This window comes from Cyphomyrmex costatus, unplaced genomic scaffold (genome assembly GCF_001594065.2).
Source record: "Cyphomyrmex costatus isolate MS0001 unplaced genomic scaffold, Ccosl1.0 scaffold374, whole genome shotgun sequence".
In the NCBI taxonomy this organism is placed as follows: Eukaryota; Metazoa; Arthropoda; class Insecta; order Hymenoptera; family Formicidae; genus Cyphomyrmex; species Cyphomyrmex costatus.
This window is the reverse complement of record NW_017277928.1, coordinates 412124-433754: the sequence shown is the minus strand read 5'-3', so window position 1 is coordinate 433754 and position 21631 is coordinate 412124. Positions and strand designations below refer to the sequence as shown.

The 21631-nt window shown below is 33.1% G+C and overlaps 3 protein-coding genes across 7 annotated transcripts; 1 reads left to right on the top strand and 2 right to left on the bottom strand.

The window, feature by feature from the left end:
- Positions 1-854: 854 nt before the first annotated feature.
- LOC108776715 (transcription elongation factor Spt6) lies at positions 855-10534 on the bottom strand. 2 transcript variants are annotated; one of them, XM_018543411.1, is made up of 12 exons: positions 10209-10534; positions 10029-10110; positions 7936-8132; positions 7734-7850; positions 7483-7500; positions 7228-7391; positions 6831-7080; positions 3268-6296; positions 2552-3068; positions 2197-2437; positions 1533-1977; positions 855-1403 (listed from the first exon to the last, which is right to left on the bottom strand). In XM_018543411.1, exons 1-12 carry the CDS (start codon positions 10245-10247, stop codon positions 1196-1198), a joined length of 5307 nt encoding a protein of 1768 aa, XP_018398913.1. In that variant the 5' UTR covers positions 10248-10534; the 3' UTR covers positions 855-1195. The 2 variants fall into 2 exon arrangements, with proteins under 2 accessions (XP_018398913.1, XP_018398914.1); XM_018543412.1 differs by lacking the exon at positions 7483-7500 and having other exon boundaries at positions 10209-10533.
- A 33-nt stretch (positions 10535-10567) lies between these two features.
- On the top strand, positions 10568-12487 carry LOC108776716 (nuclear receptor 2C2-associated protein). 4 transcript variants are annotated; one of them, XM_018543416.1, is made up of 5 exons: positions 10568-10762; positions 11223-11282; positions 11463-11553; positions 11632-11740; positions 12422-12487. In XM_018543416.1, the coding sequence occupies exons 2-5, from the start codon at positions 11245-11247 to the stop codon at positions 12424-12426; spliced, it is 243 nt and encodes an 80-aa protein (XP_018398918.1). In that variant the 5' UTR covers positions 10568-10762; positions 11223-11244; the 3' UTR covers positions 12427-12487. The 4 variants fall into 4 exon arrangements, with proteins under 4 accessions (XP_018398918.1, XP_018398917.1, XP_018398915.1 ...); XM_018543415.1 differs by having other exon boundaries at positions 10570-10762; positions 12408-12467; XM_018543413.1 differs by lacking the exon at positions 12422-12487 and having other exon boundaries at positions 10697-10762; positions 11632-11916.
- LOC108776718 (MAM and LDL-receptor class A domain-containing protein 1-like) lies at positions 12240-21084 on the bottom strand. The gene is given in 16 exon segments (XM_018543417.1): positions 12240-12340; positions 12414-12579; positions 12746-13128; positions 13258-13476; positions 13770-14114; positions 14558-14984; positions 15062-15238; positions 15609-15981; positions 16294-16488; positions 16897-17314; positions 19190-19382; positions 19612-19759; positions 19965-20125; positions 20481-20648; positions 20716-20806; positions 20890-21084. Coding segments are annotated over 16 exon segments (3567 nt in total). The 5' UTR covers positions 20949-21084; the 3' UTR covers positions 12240-12296.
- Between the last annotated feature and the right edge of the window lie 547 nt (positions 21085-21631).

The following is a 21631-nucleotide window of genomic DNA, read 5'->3' as shown; positions in this document are numbered from 1 at the left end:
AGAAACTGTATGTACGAAATATTTGTTTAATTATAAGTAAAATTATACAAAAAAAAATAACATTCATTAATGCACATCTAAATAAGAATTATAGCCGATACAAATACAAAAGATAATCATCTTTCATTATTCAAGGATTAAATAAAACATTAAAATCAGATGCAAGCTATTTAGCGATGTCAAGTAAATGCGACATTATTTTGAACAATTTAAAAAGTGTTCTACAAATATTTTCTTATAAAGACTTTTAATATATGACAGATTTTTCTATAAAATACCTAGATTGCTACAGTTATGAATCAGTCCGAGATAAATGTTAGTTATTTTATGCGAATTCATACATTTAATATCTTATAAGTAGCGTTATTAACTTTAAATTTATTTAAAACGGTCACCCTTTCTCTTTTGAGACCATTTGGGACCATCTTTCACTTCTTTTTATTGTGACATAACAGTCTAAGTATTTATATACAGAAATCTGTAAATAAGGCGGTGTTTATATTTAAGAAAGATTATACTACTAACATAATAAGTAGTTAATCAGTTTTCTATATCATAAACATAATAGCACCAATGAGAAATATAAAATATATCTTTGAGCAATAACTCAATTACAATCATTTTTCAACGCTCTCCTATCCATGTGTGACCTCTAAAATATAATTAATATAAAATATTAATAACTCTATCTTGATCTTAAATTTAATATCTCTCTCTTCTTATTGTAATCGATAAATAAATACCTTTCGAAAATAATTATAGTAAATTCTAATTTTTTATTCAAATTATTTTTCTCATTGATACCATCAATGTGTAGGAAAGTGAATCACAAAAAGATTGCAGAGCGTGTTCGTGAGGCCTTCATAAAGTTTCCATAATATTTTATTATGTACATAGGAAGAAAAACCGCGGAAATATTACATAATAAATAAATTACAGTACAACACCGTAGTTTATTAATAATCAATCAATAATTCCTCTTTTGATTTGCAAACGAAATCTCGCGTGCAAGAAAGTGGAAGAATTCACTACGCATGTTGCATGTCTACAACGATCAATGATCGATTCAACGCGAGCGATCGATGATGTTTCGAAATGAAACAGATATCGTCGAAAGCACACATACTCTTACTATTTCATACATAGCATGATATGAGATTAACTAATAAATATAAATCAGCTATGCACAATCCCGTTAGCTTTCATCATATAAGGGAGTACCATCTCCGCTGAGGGACATACTCCGTGGACTAGAATTCGTGTGTGGAGTGCCTCGCGGAGATTTATACGACGGAGTACGTGTAGAGGGAGGTCTACTCCTTCCGGAAGGCGTTGTTCTACCGGATGACTCGTCATAGCTACGCGGAGTCTTTCTGGACTCTTCGTACCTAGGCGTCGACCCGCTGCAAGTACACATACAACCATTGACGAAAATCAAATCAATAATATTGACGTCTCGTATACATCAACAATACTTAATAAAAAAATTGAAAATGATTGTTATTTAATACATATTTACTTATTATACTTACGAGACTCGAGGACCACTCTTTAAACGTGCCCACGCTTCGGCAGCCTTCTTCCAATCCATGGGATCACCGGAAGGAGTGGACAAGGGTGGTGTAGGTCTGTGTGATTGAGCAGACCTGTGATGGCTGGGCGTCATTGAGGGCGGCGGCGGATGTACGAAAGGCCCTTGATGATGGCTAGGGGTTTGTTGACCATATCTAGGAGTAGGCTGACCATGATGCGGTGTATGATGCGGCGTCTGATACGGAGTCATAAACGGAGTTTGACCAGACGGTGTGTATGGCGTGTTAGGATATGTGTGTACTCCACCATAGCCGGTAGCACTAGCCGCTCCCGGGGTGTGTGGCGGATAATTATGCGGTGTTTGATTCGCCACTTGTGATAACGAGTGCAACATGTGATGTGGAAGATTCTGTGCAACTCGCTGTATTGCTTCTTGATTCATTCCTGAAACAGTAGCAATCGAAATATTAACAGGTTACAGATCGCATATATTTGTACATTGCGAAAAATAAGCAAAATAATTAATAATATAGAATGTATAGAATTATACTTAAATTTAAAAAATGAAGTTTTTTTTCTAATAAAATATACAGTTTGACCTGTACTATAATTCTAAAGTGACTAACAATGATTTAGTGATGATATTTAGTGAGATAAGCTTACCACTGACTGTTCCTGGCGTAGTAGTATAAGGTGTTCTAGAAGTCATCGCACCGCGTGGTGTACTAGGAGTGGATTGTCCAGGAACGGGATCCCTAAAGTGTTCCTTGAACCAACGTAATAGGTCGCTTACTCTACCAAACATCTGCGCCCGAAATCTGAAGCCCTCGGATGTCACTGTAACGTACTCGTGACGGCAACGAGTGCGCGGCAGATACGAGAGTAAAAACTTTCCAGGATAAGCCTATGAAAAAAAAAACAAACGAAATTGTTTTGTTTAAAAATGAAGATTTCCAAAAAAACTGCTATGTTATAAAATTTACTGCTAGTACAAAAATTAGCCATGCGCTTATTTTACCTTAGCTGCCGATATGATATATGGAATTCCACCAGGATTCTCCTTTTTCTGTTCTTTCAGTATATCCTCTGATTTATCCTTGATACCCTCTACAGCGGACTTATAGTATTTGAAATCCAGCAATTCGGAAGCGTAAGCGGCCATAGGATTTACATGTCGAGCAATAATTTCGTCTAGATCCTCAAATTCCTCGTTGCCTATCCATAGGCTTTGTCCCAATGAAAAAGCATTTTCTTTACCCTCTTCACGAACGTCAATGTGCTGTAAAATGTCGTCAGTAACTTTCCACGTGACTGTCAAATGGTCGGCACCTTTGCTGCTTGGTCTCACTATTGCCTCGCCTTGTTTCATTGTTTGCATTAATTTTACAGTCTCGGCGAAACTAATATTATGAAAAGATGGATGGACAATAACGCGTTTCACGTAGATCTGCCGCTGTTTTGCCTTCTTCGCGTCCTCTTCTACCTTTATGTCTCTTTGCTCGGAATCGGTGTCATAAAATGGATCTCGTTGCGGCCTGTAAATTCAATTAAAATTTATAATAATGTATACAGTAATATATCTTGAAAGTTATCCCTATATATTTTAAATTGAGAAATCTAATTTTTTCTTTTTTTGCAGACTTTTTATTCAAGTGATTGTAAAGACCATAAATCTAAATAGAAATTACTTTATGTACTAACATTATATTTTGTACGTTTATATAATTGACTCACCTCCATTCATGATTTTTGTCAGCGAGATCGCTGCTCTTGCTGGTACATTCGACACTGAATCGGTCTACCTCGATTTTAATAATCCGGCAATGAATGATCTGCCCCATACCGACTCTCTCGCAGGGATTTGCGACGTGTCGGTCCGACAGATTCTTAATGTGAATATAACCGGAGATACCATTGTCCAGTCGTAATCTCACACCGGTAGCTTTACCCGGACAAGCGCCAGCATCGAAGTGATTCCACACCTCCGACAACTCGGGAAAATCGTTCTTCAGGCAGAACGGACATTGCCACAGACCAGTCTCTTCGTTTCGCACCGGGTTCGCTTGATCAAGCTGGTCGCCCTGTGGTTTTCGATGACTGATGCCGATTACAGTAGCCAATACTAGTTTACCGACGTAGAAAGTCTCGGGTGTTTCCTTCGTCAAAATATCGAACAATTTCTCCGCGCTCGATGATTGATACAGTACGCGGAGATCCTTGTATCGACTGTTTAATTCAGCTCTAATATCATAGAGAGTAACGCACTTATTACCAAAACCTTGTCGCTCCAGTTCTTCTGCGAAAGCGTCGAGATCCAAGTCTTTCAAGCGTTCTGGCGATTCAAGTATTTCCTCCAAAGCGCCGGCAGGATTGGCGTCCTCGTCGTCATATTCTAGTGCATCAACTGCCATCTTTCTCGCCCATTCATAAGTCTCGGGATGTACGCGCGAACCATCAAGTACCTCTACATATGCTTCGGTACTATCACCAAGGCTATTGGTGTCGATTTTGATGAATCCAGCGCAATTAATGAATACCTTTGGTCCCATATGACATGCTGTAACTAATTGCGTCCTATTCTCTAACCGCTGATTTGTTTGCTTCAACATCTTGATCAATGCCTGACCCTTTCGCGGACCAAGACCGCAAACAAATTGAACAAGGTTGCCGCAGTATGCTTGTTGGACTGCCTTATTCACATCTACGCCAACTTCATTTACGCGATTGACGAATTCCAAATATAAATTTTCCAATAGTTCTTCCTTGGGTAACTGATCCTGCAAATTATGATATTTGAGGCAGAGAATCTCTTCGTCAGCTGTACATAATTGTGAGAACTCCACCAGCGGATCCTGCATTCTTCTCGCCAACGAAATAGCCTGACGTAGCAGCTCTGGATAATCCCGGAACTCTGAATTACCTTTGTTACTATTGGCGTAAATCTTGGCGAGTTCGTTATCGCATATCTCCACCTGGATATTAGGAAACTGTTCTTCCTCCGATAAATGCGTGATACACTCCTTGACATCAGCAACGATCATTATTGCTTCCCGAGATTCGCCAGCCACTACGATTACATGTGGCTTCTTCGTAGCTATGAAGTTCTTTATCGCTAGTAAATCAGCCTCTTTCATAGTTTTCTCGTTTTCGCGATAACTGTTCTTGCGCTTCATCAGATGCGGTAAGCGCAGGTAATCCGTACATTCGCCATCGGCCGCAATCAAACAAGTAAAAGCTGCCTGCGAATAATCAGGCACGTAAGACAAACCCATGACGCGCAGGCCCTTACTGGTGTCCCATTCCTCATCTTCTTCTTCGGGGAACTCACAGGTATACGGCGCGACCTTGATCCAATTATACATCTTACGGCAACACGAGCGCATCACGCATTCCTTCGCCTCAGCGATTAGATTCGTGCGTAGCTCCTTCTTTAGATATGGTATTACCATGCGGTTAAGGGCGATTTCGACGCTGCCTACGCGCAAGGCATTCCAATCTTGTACGAGTTTGCTGAACTCATCACGGCAATAGAGCTGTTTCATTTCATCGACGTAGTTACTGCTGGTGTTACCTTCAATAGAGTCACTGAGTGTAATCGTAATGAGTTTGTCCTCCTCGGCGATCATCAGATTCAAAAATTGAACACCCACTAAATCACGCACCGGCTTGTCCTTCATATATTTCATTGTGTAGATTGGATGATTCTCGTCGATCTCTTTGATACCTTTCTTCGTTGGCTTCACGGATATCTTAGCGCGTTCCATGTACATTTCGCGAACGCATTTACGCACAAGCGGCTCGCGTGCCAATTGAATCGCCACCATCAGCTGAGCAGCCTTCAGTACTTCTTCCGCGGTTTTAAATCGTGAACTACAGCATTCGGTCGCGATTGTCAGTGGTTCGGTCGGCTCCTGATCCACCTCGTGACGCTGATAATTGTCACGCAGATTCTCAGCGTAGTGTTCGGGTGTTAGGCCAAACTTCTTCGCTAGACCATCCAGACCAGCTTTTCGACAGATTGAATATGGATCACTTCTAACAGGTTGCTTTAGCGTATCGTCAACTTCTTCTTCCTCTTGTATTTCATCCTCCTCCGGTGGATCCTCTCCATTTTCTTCTGCCTCAGCAATTTGTTGTTTACGTCGCTGAATCCTCTCTTCATGTCGTTCTTGCTTCTCTTTCTGTCGCACGGATTCCTGCATTGACGGAATTTCGTGATTGTAATACAGCATGAAATGATTATAGACATCATTGAGCTCTTCACTTGTCTGCACGTTCTTCAGTCGCTCAATGTCATCATCTTTGATCAGTCGCACGTTATCTGGCAAAGGTGCTTCTGAATTCTTCATAAATTCATCCAATTGATAGTTGCGCATCTTCTCAAATAATTTGAGCAGATTCTCCTTCCGTTGACGCAACTGGCACCATTTCGCGTCAAACTTATAAACTTTCCACAAGTCATTAATGTTCAACTCGGGCAGCACATACTCCTTTCTATAGAATGATATAAAAGGAACTTCGAAGTGTTGATTGCGCATGAAATCCAAGGCTTTCTTGATCTTGCCAATAGTCTGTGGTCCTTTTCGTGCTCGTTCCTTAGCCTCAGCATTCAAATGAGCATCCTGAATAGAGACTGTAGGCTTACAAAATGCTTGCTTATAGATCCATTCTGCTTCAAGATCCAGTTCATCAGAACCTTCTTGAACTGACGTGACTGGTACAGATCTAAGTTGCATTCTCTCTGGTATATCCGTATTACGTATCTGCAATTTTAAAGCAAATTTTATGACAGATTTGGAAACACTGTAGCTATTTATGAATGTACAATAATTTTTATCGCATTTTATGCGACAAAATGTCGTTACTATTTTTATATACGATACTTCATAGAAATACATATACTTTTTTCTTGTATTAAATTTTTAGATGTACAAAATGTTTGTATTATAATTCAAATTTAATTGTTAATTCTTATGTCATGCATCTTAATGTAAAAATATAAATTTTTTTTTATATTACAATAATATATATACTTTTCTATATTGTAATATTTTTTGAAAACTATATGCAAAATATAGAAAAATTAAATATTAAAAAATCCAAGATTTGTAAAATGTTACATTTACGCAATGCCGCTAATTTGTTGTTTATATTGTAATACTTTTGAAGTCAATGTAAAAAAAACTAAATGTATTCAAATTTAATATAAAAAATACCGTTATATTTACGCAATGCCGTTCGATAATATGTTGTTTAGTATTACTAAACAAAATATATTACTATATATTATGTCGTACCTCGTTATCCATATCAGTAAAGTGACCGCGTTTCAATTCACTAGGCTCGTAAATCTCGAAGATACTCTTTCTTGTGGTCTTCTTCTTCAACTGTTTCTTCGGTCGTCGCGGCCGTTCAGTATCAACATCTTCGTCCATGTATTCATCCTCTTCTTCTTCCTCTTCTTCCTCATAATCTTCTTCACCATATTTACCAAATTCATCATAATCAAAATCAACACCAAAAATGTCTTGTGCTTCTTGCAATGCCCTACAGACAAGAAAAAGAAACTCTTTTTTATCTAAATGACAATAAATTTAACCATTATTGTATATAACTATTATACTAATTAGATAAATAGATATGTTAATATAGACATTATAACAAATATTAAAGATATTAAATATCACAACGTACGCATCAGAAAATATTGGCTTCTTCTTCTTTCTTTTCTCTGTAATAGGTCTACCATCATCGTCAACAATGAAATCATCCGCATCAGTGTATTCGCCTTCATCGCTACCTTCTTCAAAGGTATCCGCTTCCGGTCTATGACTTCGTTCACTTCGTCTTTCATCCTCCTAAGAACAATACAAAGAAATGAAAATGCTATACTTTTGTATATCGCATTTTTATATCGTATATCATTGACATTACACAAGCATTACATACCATAATAATATCCCTTTCCTAACATAAGTATGCATGTGTATTTAACAAATGCAAATATGACACATATACATAGACAAGTGTTTATAGAATGCGTGTGTACATACAATAAAATTCAACAAAAAATTCAATAAGAAACAACAAAGTACAGATTACATAAACAAATACTGCAATCAATATGTTATGAAAATTATTAAGTATTTTCACAAAATTAACACTTTCTGTGACGAATTTCATATATTTATGTAACTTACATCTCCGGAACCTTCAAACAATTCATTAGCAATAGCATCCCTTTCTTCATCTGCTTCTTTTTCTTGTTCTTCTTCTGATTCCTCATCTTGAATTCTTCGAAGACGTTTAAAACGTTTCTATAACGCAAAGTAAAATATTTAATATCGTTTAATAAACATTTTCTTTATATTTTTTTAAGATTAAAGATGTATAGGAGCATACTCTTTCAAGCTTAACGCCTAAATTTTCTTCAATCAGATCGTAGTCTTCATCTTCCAAGCGATCATCAAAATCTTCATCATCACTTTTCTTACGCTTTTTATGATGATCAGAACCATCACTGTCTTCACCTTCACTTTCCTCTATAGGATTATCGTCTATCAAATCTTTCAGTTCTTCGCGCAATTGATCCTCATCATCTATAAAATATCATATCAATGTTGTACAGTGTACACCATATGTATACATGTGAATGTATACAAATAAATCACAATATTTTCAAAAATTAATATAAATAAAATATAATGTATTAGAAGTAAACTTAATTAATTATATATATATAAAATATTTAAAAAATTCAGTGTTTGTTGATTCTTATTATCTACAAAATATATATATAATATGTTAATGCTGCACATCATGCCTACAGTGTTATTTTACTAGGAAAAAATTAGCATTGGAAAAAAATATTTTTTTTTTAATGAGTATTCTATTTTTTGCATTAATCCATTTTTTAAATTTTCCATTTAATGTCACACAAAATATGAAAAAAAAAATCACTCCTTTTTAAAATTATTATATTTAAAATTAGTATATTCAATTATGAAAAAACAAAGTTAATTATAGATACATCAAGATATAATCACTTCAATTTTTTAGCACTTTTAAAGTTAAACATGGAAACAAAATGCGTTGAGCATTTAAAACCAATTAATTAAAAAAAGGTTACAAAACTTAAAAAAAAATAAATATTTTTATATGAAGATGGAAACATGCAAGATGAGAAATTAATAATTAGAATTTAAAAAAATATATCTATACATTAAATATATATATATATATATTATATATATATATATCAATTTTATTATTCACTTCAAACAAGATAATCTCTATATGTAGATATAATGTAAATTGTAAATAAAGCATCTCATCAAAGCAATGCTTGCAATGCCTTTTGCAACATCAAATAAAGCAATTTCCAAATATAGGTTCTTTGAGTCTTCTACTATCAATTTTTTTTTTTTTAAACTTTTAAACAACTTTTTCTCTAGCAGTTTGAAGGTACAATTTTTTACGTGCTGCTAAAATAAGTAATTGAAACAACAGATCTGTCGCTGTTATTCCAGCAATTAAAATTGTGTAGTTTGAATGATTTCAAATACGAATATCAAATGTTCAAATGCTGTTGATGATGCTATTGTGTTTGCCATATTAGTTGTTGACCGCAATATATGTAACCTAATCTGTTCTTTTCCTTTATTGTTGATCCAGATAAATGGATATAGTGCAATTGGAATAACTTAATAATTATTAACAATAATTCAACACGTTAATATCACAAGTGACGCATAAAAAACACAAACATGTTAAATGTATTACTCAATTGTTAAATTCAGTGGTTCTTTTCAGGTATAAAGTGACTTTAATAGTTTTACAATAAAAGTGATCTTTTTCCACTAAAATAATCAGTTGAGTAGCTTGTAAAAATGCAACTTTATTATTTCATTTAAATTTTATGGAACATTCCAACAATACTGTATCAACATTGCTGAAATATTCTATGCTACATAGATATTTTTATAAATCTTTATATATATATATATATTTTTATATATATAATCTTTATATATAATTAAAAAATGTTTAACATTAGTAAATATCTCTCTGAGGCTGGTTTATATACTGCCAGTACTAAAAATATATAAACCATAAATTTTCAGTACTGACAGTATATATCAAAACACAGCCTGAATTAAACTCACTATTAACAAATAACAAAAATAATTCTAAAAACAGATTGTTAAAAAATCTTTATTTAAGTACCTACAATAATAAATTAAAAAGATAAAGCAAATAATAAAGGAGAGAAGAGAGAATCAAAGAACAGGGAAAAAGGAATAAATGGAATAACGTTAACCACTGCATAAAGATAGTAATTTTTACAGTGGGGTTTAAAAGTTCTATGTTAAAAAAACAACAAACAAAATTGTATACAAAATAATTTTGGGGCAGTTTCTCAATGAATCGACGTCTATCGAGAATGTGATATGCATAAAGAAACCGCGAGAAACTCTCGCCATGACTTTCTTTACCTTCCTCTTCGTCATCACTCTCCTCCACTGCCTTCAGCTTCCTCAGTTTCTTCTTCTCATTCTGGTCCAACTCCTCCTCACCCTGCAATACATCCGTACAAATGTCATTATGGTGTTTTCGTACCAGACTTTTTCGCGTAGAATCTCCCACGGCGAGAAAATGACAAGAAAAGACTTTACCTCGCTCACGTCTGCTTCGGAGTCAAGATACTCTGCCATACTTCAGAGTATAACACGGGACTGTGACACAGGAGTGAAACTAGTATAGAAAAGCGGGAAACAATTATGGCGACCGGGCCAGGCAGAATCGGGGATAAAATACGTTGCGCGCGCAATATGACGAGCCGAAGAGTGGCGATGAGAGTCGAACGGGTACGAAGTTCCGAAGAACCACTCGATCTTAGTATATGTCAGTATATGTTCTGTGGAGTATAACGACGATTTGGGGATCGATTAACAAGGTGAAATTTGTAAAAGTGAGTGAATACTAAAACATTTCATTTATAATTTCATTGGTCAATACCTAGTAAATTTGCTCACTTTTGTAATTTTCACTTTGTTTCGAGATACAGAATCGACCCCCTGATCTCGTCAGAGATTTTGTATGCGTTTCAGACTCGTTTCGCTTTAATTTAAAGAATCGTCAACACGACAAAAAACGACAAGATCTTTCAATATCCACTTCTTTCGTAGAATGATTGTGGAATGGCTGGAATGGTACGAAAAAGTAAAAGGTAAGCTAGATGAACGACTTCCTATCCATAGTTTTAAGAATATAAAGGAGCCTTTACATGGAATCGTCGAGCATGCGCAGTAATATCAAATAATTTTATTGAAATGCATTGAAATGTATTGAATTCATAAAGGTGCAGTCGAGTTGCCGCTACAAATGCTTTGAAGCATTTTTTGATTGGTCAGTAATAAAATTCTTTTTTCCGATTGGTCAGGCAAGTGCTTTGAAGCATTCGTAGCTGCAACTCGACCACATCCTCTACTACTTCTGTCTAGAGTTCTATCAGAGAGACTCTGGTTCTATCCTATCTTTGATATATAGGGTCTGTTTTTTGTTCCTGCACTGTCTAAACTAGTGCACGCGGTGCAATAAGTCCAAATAAGTCATGCTTTTCACAGAAAAGCATTCTTTTCATATGATTTATATATAAATATTAAATATATAATTATTTCTCCTTATAGAAAAAAAAATTAAGATACCGTTATGTCAGCTCTGTTGACAGAAAATATCTTCGAATGTCGGTTAGTTTTATCAGTTTTATGTTTGCACGCACACACACACACACAGTAAAATAATTACAGAAATTATATAAAAAAGGAAGTTGCTCTTCCCATATTCTATCATAATACATTTAAATAAAATATGGAAAAGAGAGAAATTTACTCTGTAATGTTACAATAATGATTTGATGTTTTATTCAGGGTGAGTTCTGTGCTAAATAAGAACGTTCGGTCTTATGGAAAAATGTATATGTTTGATAATTGCAGTGAAACATGCTGGAATTCTGATGCAGTAAGTAACCAAATTCTTTTTATGGATCTGCTCTTTGTATATTTAACTATATATTTTAACATGTAATATGTATGACAGGGAAGTCCTCAGTGGGTTTTTATTAACTTTGAAGAAGAATGTAGTCTTTCCAGCTTTGAAGTGGAATTCCAAGGTGGATTTGCTGGGAAAAATTGTCATATAGAAGCTGGTAATGATAAAAATGAGCTAACAGTTGTAGAATCTTTTTCTCCAGAAGATAAGAACAAGCTACAACGATTTAACTTAAAAAATCAGATCAAGGCCAAAGTTTTTAAATTTGTATTTAATGAAAGCACTGATTTCTTTGGTAGAATCATCATATATAATTTATCATTGTACTCATAATATTCTTTTTAATATCTTAATTATAATTTTGTATACTAGAAATATTTGTACAAATATAATATAAGTTTTGTATAAAATATTTTAATAAAATTTACAATTTATTTTTGTGTTTGTAAGTTATAACAGAGAAATTTTTTATAAGCGTTTACGTATCTAATTCATTCAATCATAAAAATTTTTTGGACTATACAAAGATGATTTTGCATAACACATTTTTTTAAATTAAAATTAAAATAGTTTATTTTATATAAAATGTTTTATTCTATTTTTAGTACAAATAAATACAATATTAATATTATGAATCATAGATGTTAAATGCTTGATGAAAACAATTATTTCAACGTTAAGAAAAATTTATTTTGTAAAAATCATGAGTTTTTTCATTGAGCCTCACTTTGGATTGGTCGAGCACTGGTTGGTCGAGCTGAGAAAAAAAACAAATATTTTTTAATACTATTTACTCTCATCTACTACCCTTGTATTTTTATTAGTCTTACTTGCGCAGGATAGAGGTTGAAATTTTATATCGTCGACAGCGAAACCTCCATTACTGGCACTTCCCTCAAGAATAAGTCGATATGGAGTTCGTGCTTCAATTGCCACTTGTGCCGCCATCCATACCGGTCGTGGATTATTTAATCCTTTGGCTGTCAATGACCATAACTACAATAATGAAATCAAAGATTTAGAAAAACTAAACTATATACTTAGTTTCCATTTAACAAAATGCTTGTTCCATACATTTAATAATAAAATGAAAATAAAGTAGAAATTAAAATTTACCTTGCACCAAAAAAATTAAAATGTACAATAAGTAATATGTACGTACAGGTTGCTCTTGTTCGCTTTCACTCTCTCCCTCAGTCTCTTCGGTAGGCATTTTAATCACTCGTAGAGTGGTGGACTCCTCTACTCCAAAAGCAGCGAACCAAAAAGTGAAACATACAAACTCTTCATCGGGCGAGGCATTGATAACAGGCGATTGTAACTGAACCTTCGTTGATTCCTTGTTCGTTGTAAAAATATCAAAGAATACAAAATCGCCAGGCGCACCAAAAGTTCTGTCCAATAATTGAGCCGGTCGATGGGCCTGAAATGCGCGCTGCCACATCACAGCACGATCGTTATCGGAAATAGTTATGTTTTCCCATCCGCATAAATCTTTCTCGAAGCTACAATCTTCGGGGCGAACGACTGCACTCGCTGGTTTCACTGTATGTAGATGTAAAACATAAACTTAATGTATAAAATTAAAAGTAAGAGTGTAGTACTATATACTCCAAAAGGAATAAATATTTATTTCAAAAGAAAGAAATAAAAAAAAGAGGAAAAAATATTTACCACTGCAATTTCCAGTATAAAAGGAGATATCATCAATTCCTATGCTACCAGTAGCTCTGTTTGGACCCCAAGTTCCCTCAAACACTATATTAAAGTCTGTGTTTTGATTGATGTTAGCTTGAGCGTAGTTCCATGTAGGACCTTGATTATTGTACAATTGCCATATAGGTTTAGTTTTTGAGCTATCACCATCTGTTTGCATGTATAATCGCAAAACTCCTATAAAATTAAAAACATTTATGCTTTCATTGTATCGATAAATTGCATTTATGCAGCATTTATTTTGGAGAAATCGGGTTAATAATAATCCATTCTATCAAACTAAATTTTAGATTTTTAATTTTTTGTTTTTTGTAAAGATAATATTATTGGATCAATTAAAATTAAGAAATCTTAATTAAATCATTAAGTAAGGAAAGTCATGAAATCTAAATCATAAAGAATTACAAAATTAATTATTCATTCCAAAGATATTCGATCAAACAATTTGTATGAATTTTTTTAAACTCTACCTAAACTAGGTCCTGTGGAATCAATGAAGGGCTCGAACATAAAGTACCAAAATGTTATGCAGAGCGGTTCTTCGGAACTCTTCATCTGTCGACTGACCAATTGAGCGGTACCACCTCCGGATGATCGTGGACCACCTCGAAGACGTCCAAGGCCTAAGAAGTATTCATTGCGTCGATTAACTGTGTGTCCACTGCTATATGGTTTCCTCTGATTCCTCGGGCCTAACACCTGAGTAGATACCCTCTCCCATTCGACACGATCTGGATCTCGTGAGTTAATCCATTCACATTCATCAATCTCAAAGGTGCAATCCCGCGATATCGGAGCAGCCACTTGAGGTGAAACTATCAAATCAATGCAAAAGAATTAGAAAATTAATTTATGAAATTAAGTCGTACTCATCAATGTAATGAAGTATCAGAAAAAGTATTAGTTTAATGTAAAAATAATTGATACATAATATTTACTCTTTCGAAGCGTTCCAGATTCGATTCCGAGATTTGTCTCATATATTGATTTTTCAAATTTTCTAAGAGCCTGTATCTTTCCTCTTTGAAATGAATTTTTGAAAACTTTTCTATGTTTCTTTTTATTGAGATATTTGAATATTTGTAAAATACAAGAAAATTGCAAGTGTTCCCAAATTTATGAACGGTACTATATTTTAAACTTATTAGAAAGAGAATCTCAATTTACTACATTTGATGTTTATAAGAACAGTTTTACGCAAGCAAACATTGAAATCTAATTTCTTGTTTCAAAAAATTTCAAACACTCAAAAACCTACCAGGACAAGCACCTGGCCCATACGAAATATCATCGATTGCAATGTCTCCCATGCTGGTGATTCCTACTGATGCTTCGAAAACTAGCTGATACTCATCGAGGGAGCTGATTGTAACTTGTGACATGAACCAGGCATTGCCGGCATTTCCGGACAGACCCCAAATCTCTTGTAGCTGCATGTCTGAACTGCGAAAATGACGTAGAAATAATTTGAGGTAACCGATTCCAGTTCCAAACATGTGGAACCAGAAATGCATGCACATTGGTGCATCCAACATTGTTGCCTGGAAGTTCGAACTTAGGAGTTTCGCCGTATCACCAGGTCTTCGAGGGAATCCGGAATCGACGAAAGCGTAACCACCGGCTGTAGCACGGTCACTGGAACTATCCATCGCTGGACCGGTCGTGGGATTGGCGCTTCCGCGGCTCTAAAAATATACATTCTGAATACTATCATATAAAGCGTAGAATAATAAAGTTACATAAAACTTGGTAGCGCACTTACTATAGTCCAGTCAAAATCATCTTCCGCATCATTATTCCAATCACAGAAGCCACCGGCAAAGTTACAAAATCCAACGCAGGATGTACCAGGCTGCAGATCTATATCGTCAATAGCGATATATCCACGATACAGACGCGATGGATCCGTAGAATCTACTGGCACGCCTTCAATAACTATCTAATTGGCAAGATTTTTATTATTCTCTAGACAATGATAATGTATTATAAAACACGAAGCGCTAAAAATATGAATAATATATAGAAAATGCTATATATATATATATATATATATATATGTATATTTTAATTTTGTACGTTTAATATTTTTTTGTCGAAAAATTATATCTTTGATTTATATCTGTTGAACAATCGCTATACATTATTTGGACAAACTACAAAAGCATTTGAAAAACATTAAACATAATTTATTTTCTAATATCAATTTAATTTTAATATACACAAAGGTAATTTTTTTTTTGTTTCCTATACTAATTATAGCACTTCGTATTTACTAATTAAATTTTGACTGAATCAAGTTACAATAATACCGAATGTAATTCAGGGTAAGTATAAAGTATTTGAGCCTGCTGCCATGCTCCGAGCGTGTAATACTGCGCGTGCCACATTACGCGCTCTTCCACGATTTCTGGAAGATTTCCCGGTTCGCAAGACACTGTGATATTTTCTACAGGCAATTCCTCTGTCACATCTGGCTGTTCCTTCTTAAATGAAAACTCGTCCGTTCCAACGTGAAGTAGCACTCGTAGTCCCGCGATACTGAGACCATCCATAGTGTATTTAAACATAAAGCAAGTACCGGATACCCCGGTACTGCCCAATTGTGGACTGTGTAAAAGACCTCCGAGACTCTTGAGCTTCAGATCCTTTGAAGGTGTCTGTGATGTCTCCAGAAAGGCATATCTAACACATTAATATATGTTCAAGATTATCCAGTGAAATATTAAATAATAAATAATAACATAGCAAAACTCATATTATAACATAAGCGTGACATATACGTATAATAAAAGTTATATATCCTATGGGAAGGATATATAACTTCTTTATAACATAAAAAGAAGAAATTCATGTAATTATTTATTTCTAACAGTCACTAGCTATAATTCCAGTTAAAGATCAAGACTCTTAATTTAATATTGAAGAAAATATGATTTTTGTTGTATATATCTATTTTATTAATTAAATGGTAAATCTCTCCAGCGATTTTTTTACCCTCCCTCCATTGAGCCGCTAGCATCAGTCGATGGTCCACCCAACCAGTTGGTGCCTGTTCCCGTTCCCGAAGTCCAATCCAAAGCACCATTGCCATTTTGCCACTCGCAAAGTGGCATTGACGGTGCTGGTCCAAAATCACAGAAGACTTCATCGACAGTGACCGTTGGAGGTGGTACAGTAATCGTAGGAAATCTTACAAAAATTGCGAAGTATATCAAATTAGTTGATTTCACAATTACCATTATAATATCTCTATATTATATTAGGTCTATAATAAGGTAAATTGTAAATCAAATCCTTCTTGGCTTGTTCTGAAGTATGTGAATAAATTTATTCTATAATTGTATAACATTTTATAAAATTTATTGCGAGTCATATTTTAAACAAAAATTTAATTAAAATTAACGAAAAAAATCTAGTTCTATTGCACATTCGTATTCCCAAGATTTGATTCGTAAGAAGCACTCTCTCTTTATTATTACTTAATATTACTCAATAGCTATCGATGCTGAATACATTGATATCTCAATATATTCAACACGAATATTTCTATTGATCTTTTTAATAAAGAGAAAAATCCTTTTTAAAAGGAAAAGAAACCTTTGTGTCGAAGGATTTCTTTGCGCCAATGTTGTGGGCTGCGGGGATCTGGGCAGCAAAGACCTTTCCGTGGTGAAAGGTGCGGTACTGCGGGTCGGTAGGATATCCGGCTTGCCTGGCCACTGCCTGGGTTCGATGCGCTCTACTTCGTCCAGCGGTTCGCGGTCGCGATCGACGGAATTGATGGGAGATTGCCCCGAGTCAATCAAGTCGACGGATTCTGGTCCATCAATCGAAACGCCGTTGCTTGCAGTATTTCTTGTCCAGACGGGACTAGTAGAGTTAGCATCTATGAGATCTATTTGTTCCCCGTGCATCGCCTTCAAGGTAGCTGGAGGATACCAAGTCATACTCCACGAAGGATACGACCAGCAACTTAATAACAAGATCCACCACATTTTCGAATACGATTACGTTTCTTGAATATATTTTGTCTACAAAGAATGAATGAATAAATTAAAATTAAAATCATCAAAAAATCATTTTGTGAAGATTTTATTACGACATTCTAACTTCCTCGAAATCCAAAATGATCTTAATGTTCTATTTTTATTGAAATAGAGATTAAAGTCTTTTAAAATTGTAGATAAAATTTTATGAATAATAATTACATTAATAGCTTCCAAAAAAAGATTAAAAGTTAGAAATGTGCCCCTTCAAAAAATAATAAAAGTTTTAAATGTGTTTTTACTTTTTGTTTATTTATTTATTTTAAATTATTTCTATTGGCAATTAAACATTAAAAGAAGAAGTAGATATGTTTTGTAACTAAAGATGTACGAAATAATAAAAGTCTAATAATATGTGCGAAACAGAAAGGAACAGAGAAAAATTCATAAATTAAGTATTTTTCACAGAATAAATTCTTTATGACATTTCTATTTTTAATTAATTTATTTTGCATATAAGACTTACACTTCGACGTACGTGTCATGTATCATCCACTACTCGATGATCAGGATCTTCCAGATATAATGATCTTAACATGGAGTTTGTTTGACGGAATTCTATCTCACTAAAAAAAACATGTAATTTTATATGAAATCCTTTTAGATAAACTTTTTATTTGGTTCATCAAAAGAGGAATCTTTTCTTCTTACATTGGAGAAAAAAGAAGAGACAGGATAAATGGATAGAACCGTTCATAACAGATTCCAAAAATTATAAGCGCCAAATAAAAGTAAATTCTCAACTCACAAAATCTAAAAACTTAAATACATTTTTAAACATTAAATACATATAAGAGTAAACTACCCAAATTTTCAGTTTGGTTTTGTACTAAACACTTATTCTTTATTCCTTTGGGACGATTCTTTCAATTCTGTCACATTTATCAAATAGTCTTTTACACTTATCAATGTCACAAAAAAGAGTTTGGAATGGCAGTAAAAAAACCTGACAAAGTGATATCTGTACTAACGAGATGTGAACTGTACGGTTTTTCAGTACCGTCACATGGGCATAAAACGAAGCGGTATAAAACAGTTCCGGTCTTAGCTTCCGGTTGTTACGCATCCCGTATTCGGGGGAGCCTGGTAGCAATTCGTCGAACAATGAAATTCCATCGAGGCAGAATGCCGTAATAATAAGATAAAAATCTGATCGTTTCCATTAGCAGTAAATCGATTCTGCAGATCGCTTCCCAAACGACAGGTTTTCAATTACTTAGGTGTGATATTCATTCATCGTTCATAATTTAATTTGATAATTAATACAAAGCATCATTAGTTAATACAACAAAGAGTTTGAGCATTGCGTATATGTTATACATTACGAAATATGAGAAATTATATTTTTAGCTCAATTGCATTTTATTTATAAAAGTCCTACAAGGAATGATTTAAAAAAGAGATTATATATCATGTAATTTAAATATGCCTTCTTTATGTTCTTGCATAACTTAAAAAAAATTTTCAAAGATGTCACTATATAAAAAATTAATATTAACAATTCTATAATATAAACTAAATTTATTAAATAATTGTCTCATGCTTTAGTGAAAGATAATTTTATATACAAATTAAAAAAAACTGTTTGATCTATGCGAGATCTAATTGATATTCTACAAAGATCGCTTATGCAAAAGTCTCGTTAAGATTTTTCTAAAACCCTTTGATATGCGTTTTTCATTTTATAAAACAAATTTCTGTATATGCAATATTATTTTTTTAGAGATCATTCGTTAAAATGTTAAAACATTAAAATTGTAATTCAGAAAATTTTGGATTTAAAAATTTTAAAAAAACATGTGGTCCAAAACTCTCATATTCTCGTTCAGCGAGATTAATGTCACGTCCGAGATTCAAATATATTCGAATAATGTAAGGTACAAGAAAAGGACAAAGCACGAGCTGATCAGTACGAGGTCGACATAAACTGTTCTTCCTTAACATCTTCGATATCAGATTTATAATGGATGCTGACATCCACTGCGGCAAAGGTTGCGGCGGGCTATTGTGCACTAATTTCGTAATTTCCGCTAGACTCTGAAATTATAATCAAGTACATATTTACTTTGTAAAGAGGAACACACATATGAACAATACAAATATTTTACATTTTGTAAAAATGTCTTCACCATTCTTTATATTAAAAAAAAAAACGCTTTTCGTAAACATTCTTTATGATATTTAATAATATTACTATTCTATATATATCACAATATGCTTTTACTTTAATTTTGATCATATCTCGTCGTTAATTAATTTAATTTACCGTGGCCGGGAACGGAAATCTCTTCGTAACCATTTCGTACAGTATAACGCCCATGCTCCATATATCACACTTAAGTTCATACGGCAGTACACTAAGCACTTCCGGAGCCATATAATAATAAGATCCCGCGTGACAAGTTATTGCGTCTCTATGAAATAAAAAAATAACAATTTTGTACGAAATAGAATAAAGATTGTGATAGAAACTTTAATTTATAAATAAAAATAATTAATTTAAAGAATATGTAATGATTTTAATGATGCTCTTATTGTGTGTGTGATTTTAGAATTAGCAGTTCAATACTGCAATGAAAGTATAATTGTTAAAATTAAAACTGACTCATTAATACGTACTCTTGGATACTTTTTGAAAGACCAAAATCACCAATTTTAACAATGTCCCCGCGGCTGCCAGTTAACATGATATTTTCCGGTTTTAGATCCCGATGAAGAATTTTGTTCGAGTGAATGTGATGTACTCCCAAAATAACTTGCGAAAACAGATACAATGCGTCCTAACAAAATTTTTTTTATATTCTTTTTTTTCTATAATTAATGCGTTTGTTTTTGTAAAATATTTAAAATATTTTTTAAAACACTTTATTGATTACAAATATTGTAGATCTGTTATAAACAGAATTATAAACAGAATATATAAATTAATAATACTGCGACAGAAAAAAAATTTAATTTTTATAAATTACACACACACGATAAATAAATATCACTTTGAAATATACAATTTCCTATACATATATATAATTCCAATATAACGCGAATTTGTGGTTGACGAGTTTTAAAAAAATTCTAAAAACAGTATCTTTCTTGATAATATTCAGATTACTAAAATATAATAATATAGAAAATTACCTCCTCTTTAAGCGGTTTTTCTCGTTTTTCTAACAAATCCTTGAGAGTACATCTAGTTGCATATTCCAGAAGAATATAACTGTAATTATTATTTTTCCATGCTCCATAATAAAACACTATATTTGGATGTCTTAATTTTTGTAGACATCGTATCTCTCCTAGTGTTCTCTGAATTACAAAATATATGTTGAATTTTACATTTTACTTTAAAAATCAATATTATGTTACTATATACCTCAGAAGGTGAGTGGTTTACTGCATTTAAATCTTGTGCTTTTATAACAAATGGCTTTGAATCTTTCTTCCTTTTCACCAAGTATACAGTTCTAAAAATACACATTATTCTGTAGAAGATAAATTTGACTTATACATACATATATAGTCACATTTATTTTAAATAATAATATACCCAAATGTTCCCTTTCCAAGTATGCTTTCAAATGTGTAATCATCTATGTGCACATCCATTTTGGTCTTCACAAAATAACAAACTGAAGATTTAAAGCAAAATTTAATTTCATCTAAGATAAGTAAAAATATTTTGATTGTGATATGTAGTTCTTATTGAAGGACTATTTAGTTTGTTATGATAAATTATATAAACAGAAATATTTTCTTAATTTGTGTGTGTATTTTACTTTTCTAATTTAAATAACATAAATTTATGTGGTTACATAATATAAAGGATTGTTATCACTGTACGAGGAATTTGATTAAATAGTCATTTATTTTAAATTATTCTCCATATATTAAATTATTAAATTAAAAATTTCGAGAAAATATCTAATCGAATATTCTTGTTAAAAACTTAAACTTTATTCTAAATTTTAAAATATTAAAAATGATATATATTTAAAAAATCTTTTTACATTTATATCTCACTTATACTATGACAATGATATTTGGATGGTAAGTTAAATGTCGACAAATTAAAATTACAATTAAATGATGATTTATTTATATTCTTTTTTTTTTTACAAATAATGCAATGCAGATTTTTCTAAAGCGTTGTGACCTAAACTATATCAAGAGAAAACATCACGATTATCAAACAATATATTATATAATCTGCCTAGAAACGGATTGTATACTTTATAATGAGATAAATGTCAAACCACAAAAAGAGTATAATATAGATTGGTAGTAGTTAT

Coding starts and splice junctions, on each gene's coding strand:
- LOC108776716 (XM_018543413.1), top strand. CDS start 11,245: ATGTCAGCTCTGTTGACAGAAAATATCTTCGAATGTCG. Junction 11,283..11,462: donor GAAAATATCTTCGAATGTCG/GTTAGTTTTATC, acceptor TGTTTTATTCAG/GGTGAGTTCTGTGCTAAATA. Junction 11,554..11,631: donor CATGCTGGAATTCTGATGCA/GTAAGTAACCAA, acceptor TATGTATGACAG/GGAAGTCCTCAGTGGGTTTT.
- LOC108776715 (XM_018543411.1), bottom strand. CDS start 10,247: ATGGCAGAGTATCTTGACTCCGAAGCAGACGTGAGCGAG. Junction 8,133..10,028: donor GAGTGATGACGAAGAGGAAG/GTAAAGAAAGTC, acceptor GATATTTTATAG/ATGATGAGGATCAATTGCGC. Junction 1,404..1,532: donor AAGAGTGGTCCTCGAGTCTC/GTAAGTATAATA, acceptor GTGTACTTGCAG/CGGGTCGACGCCTAGGTACG.